Here is a 14095-nt window from a genome sequence, read left to right as displayed (position 1 = left end):
TCCCTTTCCTAGTCAAAGAAAGGGGTAACAGACGGCACCTGGAAAATCAGGTCACTCCCACCCTAATACTGTGCTTTTCTAACGTTCTTAGCAAACAGCACACCAGGAGATTATAGCCCACGCCTGACTCGGAGGGTCCGACGCCCATGGAGCCTCGCTCACTGCTAGCACAGCAGTCTGAGATCAAACTGCAAGGTGTCAGCGACACTGGGGGTGGGGAGCCCACCATTGCCGAGGCTTGAGTAGGTAAAAAAAGCACACCGGAAGCTCAAACTAGGTGGAGCCCACCGCACCTCAAGGAGGCCTGCCTGCCTCTGTAGATTCCACCTCTGGGGGCAGGGCATAGCCAAACAAAAGGCAGCAGAAACCTCTGCAGACTTAAATGTCCATGTCTGACAGCTTCGAAGAGACTAGTGGTTCTCCCAGCATGCAGCTGGAGATCTGACAATGGACAGACTACCTCCTCAAGTGGGTCCCTGACCCCCAAGTAGCCTAACTGGGAGGCACCCCCTAGTAGGGGCAGACTGACACCTCACACGGCCGGGTACTCCTCTGAGACAAAACTTCCAGAGAAACGACCAGGCAGCAACATTTGCTGTTCACCAATATCCGCTGTTCTGCAGCCTCCGCTGCTGATACTCAGGCAAACAGGGTCTGAAGTGGACCTCCAGCAAACTCCAACAGACCTGCAGCTGAGGGTCCTGACTGTTAGAAGGAAAACTAACAAACAGAAAGGACATCCACACCAAAACCGCATCTGTACGTCACCGTCATCAAAGACCAAAGGTAGATAAAACCACAAAGATGGGAAAAAACAGAGCAGAAAAACTGGAAACTCTAAAGATCAGAGTGACTCTCCTCCTCCAAAGGAACGCAGCTTCTCACCAGCAACGGAACAAAGCTGGATGGAGAATGACTTTGACAAGTTGAGAGAAGAAGGCTTCAGATGATCGAACTACTCTGAGCTAAAGGAGGAAGTTCGAACCCACGGCAAAGAAGTTAAAAACCTTGAAAAAAAATTAGATGAATGGCTAACTAGAATAATCAATGCAGAGAAGTCCTTAAAGGACCTGATGGAGCTGAAAACCATGGCATGATAACTATGTGACATATGCACAAGCCTCAGTAGCCAATTCGATCAACTGGAAGGAAGGGTATCAGTGATGGAAGATCAAATGAACGAAATGAAATGAGAAGTTCAGAGAAAAAAGAACAAAAAGAAATGAACAAAGCCTCCAAGAAATACGGGACTACGTGAAAAGACCAAATCTACGTCTGACTGGTGTACCTGAAAGTGACGGGGAGAATGGAACCAAGTTGGAAAACACTCTGCAGGATATTATCTGAGAGAACTTCCCCAATCTAGCAAGGCAGGCCAACACTGAGATTCAGGAAATACAGAGAATGCCACAAAGATACTCCTCGAGAAGAGCAACTCCAAGACACATAATTGTCAGATTCACCAAAGTTGAAATGAAGGAAAAAATGTTAAGGGCAGCAAGAGAGACAGGTCGGGTTACCCACAAAGGGAAGCCCATCAGACTAACAGCGGATCTCTTGGCAGAAACTCTACATGCCAGAAGAGAGTGGGGGCCAATATTGAACATTCTTAAAGAAAAGAATTTTCAACCCAGAATTTCCTATCCCGCCAAACTAAGCTTCATAAGTGAAGGAGAAATAAAATACTTTATAGACAAACAAATGCTGAGAGATTTTGTCACCACCAGGCCTGCCCTACAAGAGCTCCTGAAGGAAGCACTAAACATGGAAAGGAACAACTGGTACCAGCCACTGCAAAAACATGCCAAATTGTAAAGACCATCGAGGCTAGGAAGAAATTGCATCAACTAACGAGCAAAATAACCAGCCAACATCATAATGACAGGATCAAATTCACACATAACAATATTAACCTTAAATGTAAACGAGCTAAATGCTCCAATTAAAAGACACAGACTGGCAAATTGGATCAAGAGTCAAGACCCATCAGTGTGCTGTATTCGGGAAAGTCATCTCACGTGCAGAGACATACATAGGCTCAAAATAAAGGGATGAAGGAAGGTCTACCAAGCAAACGGAAAACAAAAAAAGCAGGGGTTGCAATCCCAGTCTCTGATAAAACAGACTTTAAACCAACCAAGATCAAAAGAGACAAAGAAGGCCATTATATAATGGTAAAGGGATCAATTCAACAAGAAGAGCTAACTATTCTAAATATATATGCACCCAATACAGAAGCACCCAGATTCATAAAGCAAGTCCTTAGAGACCTACAAAGAGACTTAGACTCCCACACAATAATAATGGGAGACTTTAACACCCCACTGTCAACATTAGACAGATCCATGAGACAGAAAGTTAACAAGGATATCCAGGAACTGAACTCAGCTATGCACCAAGCCGACCTCATAGACATCTACAGAACTCTCCACCCCAAATCAACAGAATATACATTCTTTTCAGCACCACACCACACCTATTCCAAAATTGACCACATAGTTGGAAGTAAAGCACTCCTCAGCAAATGTAAAAGAACAGAAATTATAACAAACTGTCTGTCAGACCACAGTGCACTCAAACTAGAACTCAGGATTAAGAAACTCACTCAAAACCGCTCAACTACATGGAAACTGAACAACCTGCTCCTGAATGACTACTGGGTACATAACGAAATGAAGGCAGAAATAAAGATGTTCTTTGAAACCAACGAGAACAAAGACACAACATACCAGAATCTTTGGGACACATTCAAAGCAGTGTGTAGAGGGAAATTTACAGCACTAAATGCCCACAAGAGAAAGCAGGAAAGATCTAAAATTGACACCCTAACATCACAATTAAAAGAACTAGAGAAGCAAGAGCAAACACATTCAAAAGCTAGCAGAAGGCAAGAAATAACTAAGATCAGAGCAGAACTGAAGGAGATAGAGAAACAAAAATCCCTTCAAAAAATCAGTGAATCCAGGAGCTGGTTTTTTGAAAAGATCAACAAAATTGATAGACCACTAGCAAGACTAATAGAGAAGAATCAAATAGACGCAATAAAAAATGATAAAGGAGATATCACCACCGATCCCACAGAAATACAAACTACCATCAGAGAATACTATAAACACCTCTACGCAAATAAACTAGAAAATCTAGAAAAAACGGATAAATTCCTCGCACATACACCCTCCCAAGACTAAACCAGAAAGAAGTTGAATCTCTGTACAGACCAATAACAGGCTCTGAAATTAAGGCAATAATTAATAGTTTACCAACCAAAAAAAGTCCAGGACTAGATGGATTCACAGCCGAAATCTACCAGAGGTACAAGGAGGAGCTGGTACCATTCCTTCTGAAACTATTCCAATCAACAGAAAAAGAGGGAATCCTCCCTAACTCATTTTATGAGGCCAGCATCATCCAGATACCAAAGCCTGGCAGAGACACAACAAAAAAAGAGAATTTTAGACCAATATCCCTGACGAACATCAATGCAAAAATCCTCAATAAAATACTGGCAAACCGAATCCAGCAGCACACATCAAAAAGCTTATCCACCATGATCAAGTGGGCTTCATCCCTGGGATGCAAGGCTGGTTCAACATACACAAATCAATTAACATAATCCAGCATATAAACAGAACCAAAGACAAAAGCCACATGATTATCTCAATAGATGCAGAAAAGGCTTTTGACAAAATTCAACAGCCCTTCATGCTAAAAACTTTCAACAAATTAGGTATTGATGGGACATATCTCAAAATAATAAGAGCTATCTATGACAAACCCACAGCCAATATCATACTAAATGGGCAAAACTGGAAGCATTCCCTTTGAAAACTGGCACAAGACAGGGATGCCCTCTCTCACCACTCCTATTCAACATAATGTTGGAAATTCCAGCTAGGGCAATCAGGCAGGAGAAATAAATAAAGGGTATTCAATTAGGAAAAGAGGAAGTCAGATTGTCCCTGTTTGCAGATGACATGATTGTATATCTAGAAAACCCCATTGTCTCAGCCCAAAATCTCCTTAAGCTGATAGGCAACTTCAGCAAAGTCTCAGGATACAAAATCAATGTGCAAAAATCAGAAGCATTCTTATACACCAATAAGAGACAAATAGAGAGCCAAATCATGAGTGAACTCCCATTCACAATTGCTTCAAAGAGAATAAAATACCTAGAAATCCAACTTACAAGGAACATGAAGGACCTCTTCAAGGAGAACTACAAACCACTGCTCAATGAAATAAAAGAGGATACAAGCAAATGGAAGAACATTCCATGCTCATGGGTAGGAAGAATCAATATCGTTAAAATGGCCATACTGCCCAAGGTAATTTATAGATTCAATGCCATCCCCATCAAGCTACCAATGACTTTCTTCACAGAATTGGAAAAAACTACTTTCAAGTTCATATGGAACCAAAAAAGTGCCTTAATAGCCAAGTCAATCCTAAGCCAAAAGCACAAAGCTGGAGGCGTCACACTACCTGACCTCAAACTATACTACAAGGCTACAGTAACCAAAACAGCATGGTACTGGTACCATAACAGAGATATAGACAAATGGAACAGAATACAGCCCTCAGAAATAATGCTGCATATCTACAACTATCTGACCTTTGACAAACCTGACAAAAACAAGCAATGGGGAAAGGATTCCCTATTTAATAAATGGTGCTGGGAAAACTGGCTAGCCATATGTAGAAAGCTGAAACTGGATCCCTTCCTTACACCTTATACAAAAATTAATTCAAGATGGATTAAAGACTTAAATGTTAGACCTAAAGCCATAAAAACCCTAGAAGAAAACCTAGGCAATACCATTCAGGACATAGGCACGGGCAAGGACTTCATGTCTAAAACACCAAAAGCAATGGCAACAAAAGCCAAAATTGACAAATGGGATCTAATTAAACTAAAGAGCTTCTGCACAGCAAAAGAAACTACCATCAGAGTGAACAGGCAACCTACAGAATGGGAGAAAGCTTTTGCAATCTACTCATCTGACAAAGGGCTAACATCCAGAATCTACCATGAACTCAAACAAATTTACAAGAAAAAAACAACCCCATCAAAAAGTGGGCAAAGGATGTGAACAGACTCTTCTCAAAAGAAGATATTTATGCAGCCAAAAGACACGTGAAAAAATGCTCATCATCACTGGCCATCAGAGAAATGCAAATCAAAACCACAATGAGATATCATCTCACACCAGTTAGAATGGCCATCATTAAAAAGTCAGGAAACAACAGGTGGTGGAGAGGATGTGGAGAAATAAGAATACTTTTACACTGTTGGTGGGACTGTAAACTAGTTCAACCATTGTGGAAGTCAGTGTGGCGATTCCTCAGGGATCTAGAAGTAGAAATACCATTTGACCCAGCCATCCCATTACTGGGTATATACCCAAAGGATTATAAATCATGCTGCTATAAAGACACATGCACACGTATGTTTACTGCGGCACTATTCACAATAGCAAAGACTTGGAACCAACCCAAATGTCCAACAATGATAGACTGGATTAAGAAAATGTGGCACATATACACCATGGAATACTATGCAGCCATGAAAAATGATGAGTTCATGTCCTTTGTAGGGACATAGATGAAGCTGGAAACCATCATTCTCGGCAAACTATCGCAAGGACAAAAAACCAAACACCGCATGTTCTCACTCATAGGTGGGAACTGAACAATGAGAACTCATGGACACAGGAAGGGGAACATCAGACACCGGGGCCTGTTGTGGGGTGTGGGAAGGAGGGAGGGATAGCATTAGGAAATATACCTAATGTTAAATGACGAGTTAATGGGTGCAGCACACTGACATGACACATGTATACATATGTGACAAACCTGCACATTGTGCACATGTATCCTAAAACTTAAAGTATAATAATAAAACAAAAGTATATACCAAGGAAAATTATTCTCTAGATCTACTTTTAGATCTAGTAGGTACATGATTCTGTATGATTCTATCTGCATAAGCTTCTAGAAAATGCAAACAAGTCTATATAAAGAAAACAAATCAGTGGTAGTATGGAGACAGGAGGGGATTAAAAAGGGTGCTAAAGAAACTTTTAGAGGTGATAGGTTCATTTTCTGTGTGTAGTGATGGTTTCATAGGTGTATACATAAATATTTATCAAATCGTGATGTTTAAATATGTGTTTATTATATACCAATTATATCTCAAGCAGGGGGCAGGGATGAAAAACTATAGGACCAAAAAAAGAAGAATTAGACTAGACTGTCATTATTGGTAAGACAGCAGACCAGGTACCTGACTACTCTTCTAATGAAAGCAACTGGTTTCATTTTGACATCCTTAAAATGCATCAAAGATCTGACAAAATAATAAAGAATAATTAAGCCAAAAATCAGACAATTGAAAGCATGGGATAAACTGAGCACTGAAGTTTTAGTTTCTCTGTGGGCATACAAAACTTGGTAAGTCTGAGCTTTGATGTCAAGGCCTTGAGGGTCCAAAATAGTGGTAAAGTAGAAATAAATTCTCCAGCCCTATCCCCAAAGAACTGCAAGGAAAAGTACCTTTCACAAAACTTGGCACATAACGTACATCGCACAGGGAATGTTCTGTTTATTATTTTGTTTATTTATTTATTTATTTATTTGACAGGGTCTTGCTATGACACCCAGACTACAGTGCAGTGGCATGATCACGGCTCACTGCAGCCTCAACCTCCCAGGCTCGAGCAATCCTCCCACCTCAGCCTCCCAAGTAGCTGGGACTACAGGTGCACACCATTACACACAGCTAATTTTTGCAAGTTTTTTAGACGAGGTTTCACCATGTTGACCAGGGTGGTCTCAAACTCTGGGGCTCAAGAGATCCTCCTGCCTTGGCCTCCAAAAGTACTGGGATGGAAATGTTCTATTACATAAAAAGAAGAGGGAGCAGGGAGCTACAAGTACTGATTGAGAAATATATCTATGTTAATTATTAAGAAATAGCTCCAGTGTACATATCTCCATATACTAGTCTTTTTTTTTTTTTTTTTTTAATTGCTGGTATCATCACTTACCAAAGTATCTTTACCTTGATGGAGCTTACGTTGAAAAATAAAGTTTACATTTTTATTGTTTTATATATATATATATATATATATTTTTAAACTTTAGGTTCCAGGATACATGTGCAGGTCGTGCAGGTTACATAGGTGTATGCGTGCCAGAGTGGTTTGCTGTACCTATCAACCCATCATCTAGGTTTTACGCCCCACACCCATTTGGTAATTATCCTAATGCTCTCCCTCCCCTTGTTCCCCATCCCCTGACAGGCCCCCATGTGTGTTGTTCCCCTCCCTGTGTCCGCATGTTCTCATTGTTCAACTCCCATTTGTGAGTGAGAATATGCAGTGTTAGGTTTTCTGTTCCTGTGTTAGTTTGCTGAGGATGATGGCTTCCAGCTTCATCCATGGCCCTGCAAAGATATGATCTCATTCTTTTTTATTGCTGCATAGTATTCCATGGTGTATATGTGCCAACATTTTCTTTATCCAGTCTATCATTGATGGGCATTTGGGTTGGTTCCATGTCTTTGCTATTGTAAACAGTGCTGCAATAAACATACATGTGCATATGTCTTTATAATAGAATGATCTATATTCCTTTGGGTTTATAACCAGTAATGGGATTGCTGGGTCAAATGGTATTTCTGGTTCTAGATCCCTGAAGAATCGTCCTCCACAACAGTTGAACCAATCTACATTCCCACCAACAGTCCAAAAGCATTCTTATTTCTCCACAGCCTCACCAGCATTTTTGTTTCACTTTTTGATAATCGCCATTCTGACTGGTGTGAGACAGTATCTTATTGTGGTTTTCATTTGCATTTCTCTAATGATCAGTGATGACGAGCTTTTTTTTCATGTTTGTTGGCCACATAAATGTCTTATTTTGAGAAATGTCTGTTCATATCCTTTGCCCATGTTTTTATGGACTGTCTGCTGTTTCTTGTAAATTTGTTTAAGTTCCTTGTAGATTCTGGATATTAGACCTTTGTCAGATGGGTAGATTGCAAAAATTTTCTCCCATTCTGTAGGTTGTCTGTTCACTCTGATGCTAGTTTATTTTGCTGTGCAGAAGCTCTTTAGTTTAATTAGATCCCATTTGTCAATTTTGGCTTTTGTTGCCATTGCTTTTGGTGTTTTTGTCACGAAGTCTTTGCCCATGCCTATGTCCTAAATGGTACTGCCTAGGTTTTCTTCTAGGGTTTTTATGGTTTTGGGCTTTACATTTAAGTCTTTAATCCATCTTGAGTTAATTTTTGTATAAGGTGTAAGGAATGGGTCCAGTTTCAGTTTTCCGCATATGGCTGGCCAGTTTCCCCAGCAACATTTATTAAATAAGGAAGCTTTCCCCATTGCTTTTGTGAGGTTTGTTGAAAATCAGATGGTTGTAGATGTGTGGGTTATTTCTGAGGTCTCTGTTCTGTTCCATTGGTCTATATGTCTGTTTTGCACCAGTACCATGCTGTTTGGTTACTGTACCCTTGTAGTATAGTTTAAAGTCAGGCAGTGTGATGCCTCCGGCTTTGTTCTTTTTGCTTAGGATTGTCTTGGTTATATGGGCTCTCTTTGGTTCCATATGAAATTTAAAGTAGTTTTCTCTAATTCTGTGAAGAATGTCAATGGTAGTTTGATGGAAATAGCATTGAATCTATAAACTACTTTGGGCACTATGGCCAATTTCATGATATTGATTCTTCCTATCCATGAGGATGCAATGTTTTTCATTTGTTTGTGTCCTCTCTTACTTCCTTGAGCAATGGTTTGTAGTTCTCCTTGAAGAGGTCCTTCCTGTCCCTTGTTAACTGTATTCTTCAACTTTTTTTTTTTTTTTTTTTTTTGAGATGGCATCTCGCTCTGTCGCCCAGGCTGGAGGGCAGTGGCACAATCTTGGCTCACTGCAAATTCCGCCTCCTGGGTTCAAGCTCTTCTCCTGCCTCAGCCTCCCGGGTAACTGTGACTACAGGTGTCCGCCACCATGCCTGGCTAATGTTTTTGTATTTTTAGTAGAGATGGGGTTTCACCATATTAGCCAGGATGGTTTTGATCTCCTGACCTCGTGATCCACCTGCCTCAGCCTTCCAAAGTGCTGGGATTGCAGGCGTGAGCCACTGTGCCCAGCCAAGTATTTTTTATTCTCTTTGTAGCCATTGTCAATGGCAGTTCATTCATGATTTGGCTCTCTGCTTGTCTACTGTTGATGTATAGGAATGCTTGTGATTTTTGCACACTGATTTTGTATTCTGAGACTTTCCTGAAGTTGCTTATCAGCTTAAGGAGTTTTTGGGCTGAGACAAGGGGGGTTTCTAAATCTAGAATCATGTCATCTGCAAACAGAGACAATTTCACTTCCTCTCTTCTATTTAAATACCCTTTATTTCTTTCTCTTGCCTGATCGCCCTGGCCAGAACTTCCAATACTTTTGCTCCCCATAATATTCCTAACAGCGTATAACTATTGAGTGAAAAAAGTGAGTTTCTACTTGTTGCATAAAATGATACAAAATCTACATTTGTTTTTGCTCATATATACAAAATTAACTTCTTAAATATAAGAAATTATATTTGTATTTTATAATATTTATATTAAATTACACATAATATTTATTGGGGAGCTAGACAGATGGGGTACAAAACTAGGAAAAAGACTTCTCTCCATATACCTTTCTTCACTTTCCAGTGTTCTAGGTTTGTGAATATGTTGTCCCTTTGAAATACAAAATTACCTGAGAATATATTCAACCAAAGAAAGATGTACAAAGGCATTCTGTATAGAATAAGAGAATTGTAACAAAATTTTTTTATATATTAATATATGTAAATACTACTTTTTGTGCATTGGAGGACTATATAAATATCATAAAGATATCAAAACTTTCCCAATCAATACACAGATTCAGTACAATTCCAAATGTGATTTGGAAGACTCAAAATCATAAGGGTATCAGTTCTACTCAAATTTATCTACATAATCAGTGTAGTGTTTAAAAACAGATGATTTGCAGAATTGGACAAGCTGATTCTAAAATTTATTCTGATATGCTAAGGGCCAGGAATAGTCAAGACACTCACAAAAACAAAGAGGACAGATTTGCTGTACCAGCTATCAGTACTAATTATGGAGTTAAACAAGTTAAAATACTGATGTTTTATTACAATCATGGTAACTGCCTTAAAATGATGATTGTTCAGAAAGTCAGTTTAATTTAGATACTAAGGATATTGAGGTTATGTGACATTTGAGCAAGTGCTAGAACCAAAACTCAAGAAATACAATGACAGTCATGTACAGTGGCTGACACCTGTAATCCCAGCACTTTGGGAGGCCAAGGTGGGCGAATCACTTGAGCCCAGGAATTCGAGACCAGCCTTCACAAAATATACGAAAAAATTAGCGAGGCATGGAGGTGCACACCTGTAGTTTTTATATATTAATATATGTAAATACTACTTTTTGTGCATTGGAGGACTATATAAATATCATAAAGATATCAATACTTTCTCAATCAATACACAGATTCAGTACAATTCCAAATGTGATTTGGAAGACTCAAAATCATAACGATATCAGTTCTCCTCAAAGTAGCCCCAGCTACCCAGGAGGCTGAGGTGGGAGGATGATCTGGGCCCAGGAGGTCGAGGCTGCCGTGAGCCATGATCATGCTATCGCACTCCAGCCTGGGCAACAGAGTGAGACCCTGTCTCAAAACAAACAAAGAAATACAACGACATAACTTTCTTAATTACTTATAACTTACCAGTATTTATTTAGAACTCTCAGAGTATGACACTAAATGACTAATCCATAACTTATCACTATCTATTCCATAATATTCTTTTAAAAAAAGCCACATTAATGCAATATTAAATTTTGACCTGTTGAATTCAGTAGCACTTCCATATTGTAACTTTAGATATAAGAAGTCAAATTCTGCCTTCACAAATGCCCATAGTCATGTTAAAAGCCGTATTTGCACAAAGTTGTGCTTTATTTAAACTGAAATAGAGCTTTCTATGGAAAGAACCAATGGTCTCCTCTTGCCTAAAGGAGTCAAGGATGGCAGCTACCTTGGGAGTACCTTAGGGACTTTCAGTCCATTGGCTTTAAAATATGGCCTTCAAACCGCCTACATTCTAAAGGAAAAGAGGCACTGGGAGGAAGGGAGGAGGGAGGCAGGGTAAGATTGAAAGAGGCTGAGAAACACTGACAAATTCTCTCCCCAAGAGGTAAAATTTATCCTAAGTTCCTCAGGCATGCTCTAAGGGGCAAAGTCAAAAAACTTTTATAGGATATCAATACTTGCCAGCCAGAGTATGTCAGAACATGTCAAACAGCAATAGAGTTAATCAGACAGTCTCACCTGGGTGGCTACAAGATAGATCAGCTCCCCAAGGGTTGGTAAAAGGCACTGTTTTAATTTGCTGTTCCTGAAGTTTTCCCTAATTAATTCAGTTAAGAGAACAATTGCCTGCAAAGACAAAAAAAAAAAGTAAATCATTTCAAGTGTATCTCTCAGTTCTTAAACGTATATGTTAAAAGCAGGATACTCTGTAAAAGTCACCATTTTTAAGAATTATTTTCCAAATTATTTTCAAAATATGGGCCTTATATTCCTGAAAATACAGTAACTCTCCCAGATGAAGTCTAGAAATATATCTGGTAAAATAAACATATATAGCCCTTTTCAGTTTATAATTTTTTTTTTTTTTTTTTTTTTTTTTTTTTTTTTTTACCCAGGCTGGAGTGCAGTGGCATAATCTTGGTTAACTACAACCTCTGCCTCCCGGGTTCAAGAGATTCTTGTGCCTCAACCTCCCAAATAGCTGGGATTACAAGCGCACGCCACCAAGTCCGGCTAATTTTTGTTTTCTTAGTAGAGACGGGGTTTTGCCATGTTGGTCAGGCTGATCTCAAACTCCTGGCCTCAAGATCCACCCACTTCGACCTCCCAAAGTGCTGGGATTACAGGAGTGAGTCAGTGCACCTGACTCACTTTTCAGTTTATAAAGCACTTCCACGGTATTACTAATCCTGAGAGGCAATTAATTGCTGCCCTATCTTTAAAGAGTAAACAGAGGCTGAGAGAGGTTCCAGCAACTGGCCCCAAGCCATCCAGTTCATTTGGACAGCCAGGATCTGAAAACGAATTTTACCATGCCAGGTCCCTGGTATGCTCCGGCACAACACAGTTTAAAAAGTTCTTATATTGCATTAAACTTTTACATGATTCCTTAAAAAATCAGAGCCTGAGAATGTTATACTAAAGTTGTAATATAATATACGCTGAAACTCGACAGAATGTTTTATCAGATCTAGTTAATGTCCTAGGAGTCATGCTAAGAAAATCACATACACTCATTGCCAGAGTTCATACACCAGAACACAGGTTAATCAAATCATAGTGCGACCACGATTAGGACAGAACAGTTTCGGAATGACATACAGAATGGCTCCAGTCTGAGAAGGAAAAAAAATGTATGTAAAATAGTGTGGAAGCACTACTGTCAATGTAACTCAAAGTGTGGTGCACAGACAAGACTATTTCTTACCACTGACAAAGACATTAGTTTAAAATCTGAAAGTGCTTAAAAACTTCAAAGCAATTTGACAATTCCACAAAATCCAAGCATGCAATCACTGGTCTCATTTTGCAAATAAGGGTATGAAAAAGTTGGAGATGCAGGTGGGAGAGCTGCACAGTAGTCATGCACCGTAGGAGTACTTGTTAATGTGCGATTTAACAGCTTTACTGAGGTATAACTTATATAAAATCAATGCATATATTTAAAGTGTACAATTAGACACACTTGGCATATGTCTACACCTGTGAAATCATCACTGCAATCAAGATAACAAAAGCCCTCCAGTGTTTCCTCCGTGTCCTTTTGTAATCCCTCTTTCCTACTTACTTCTTTCCTCTCCTCCCCAGAAAGCCATCAATTTACTTTCTGTCATTAGCATGTATTTTCTAAATTTTATGTAGATCATATATTATATTAGATCATACACTATATATTCTTTTTTGTCTGGCTTCTTTCAGCATAACGCATTTGAGATTCATCCATGTTGCTGCATATATCAGTAATTCTTTTTGTTTGTTTGTTTTTTCCAGACAGAGTCTCACTCTGTCACCCAGGCTGGAGTGCAGTGGCACGATCTCAGCTCACTGCAACCTCTGCCTCCTGGGTTCAAGTGATTCTCCTGCCTCAGCCTGAGTAGCTGGGATTACAGGTGCGCACCACCATGGCCAGCTGATTTTTGCATTTTTAGTAGAGACTGGGTTTCGTCATGTTGGCCCGGGTAGTTTCGAACTCCTGACTTCAAGTGATCCACCCACCTCAGCCTCCCAAAGTGCTGGGATTACAGGTACGAGCCACTGTGCCCAGCCAGTTCATTCCTTCTTATTGCTGAATGGTATTCCATAGTATGGATGTACCAAACGTGTAACTCTCACCACTCACTGCCTTACACATAATAAATCATCTAGATGAAGTGGATGAGGAAGAAAAAGGAACCATGTAGCTTCACATCAGTCCTTGCAGCAGGTCACTTCTACACAGTCTTCCTTTTCCTTTGACCTTTGCTGATCATCTACTACACTGAATCATCTGAAATTGCCAGTGTTTAGCAATTTTTTACCTACAAAAACAGCAAACTGTCACCAGCACACTACTCTAAAAGGGAAAGAAAATGATGAAAGAAGAAACCTTGAAATAATCAGAAAGGAAGCAAGAACACAGTAGGCCAAAATATAGGTAAATACAATAGGATTTCTTACTGCTATCAAGTTTTCTAAATTATCTTTGGTAGTTGAGCAAAAATTGTAAAAATGTCTGATTGGGTTCTAAAGACATTTAGAGAATATATTTAAGATAATTATATAAAAATGAGAGAGGATAAAGGGATGAAAAGGAGGGTATGTTTTCTATACTTCACTTGAACTAGTAAAACGGTGACACCAGTAGACTGTTATGTATGTATGTATATAATACATACAGCAATCACTAAAAAGAATCCATACAAAGAGATATACTTAAAAGCACTATAGAAAAAGTCCAAATGGA

General features: G+C 39.4%; 1 protein-coding gene across 8 annotated transcripts in view; it reads right to left on the bottom strand.

Moving 5' to 3' along the window:
• Positions 1–14095, bottom strand: part of ULK4 (unc-51 like kinase 4) — a 769027-nt gene that overhangs the window by 578883 nt on the left and 176049 nt on the right. For 7 of the 8 annotated variants that reach the window (XM_063611260.1, XM_063611259.1, XM_063611278.1 and 4 more), the window contains one exon: positions 11392–11499. The exons of the other annotated variant lie outside the window; for it this stretch is intronic. In XM_063611260.1, coding sequence (XP_063467330.1) covers positions 11392–11499 — 108 coding nt within the window. The remainder of the gene's footprint in view (positions 1–11391; positions 11500–14095) is intronic. 8 annotated transcript variants of the gene reach the window in all.

This window comes from Symphalangus syndactylus, chromosome 1 (genome assembly GCF_028878055.3).
Source record: "Symphalangus syndactylus isolate Jambi chromosome 1, NHGRI_mSymSyn1-v2.1_pri, whole genome shotgun sequence".
In the NCBI taxonomy this organism is placed as follows: domain Eukaryota; kingdom Metazoa; phylum Chordata; class Mammalia; order Primates; family Hylobatidae; genus Symphalangus; species Symphalangus syndactylus.
Note: the sequence above shows the minus strand (reverse complement) of the source record. Positions and strands in the feature narration are given on the sequence as shown.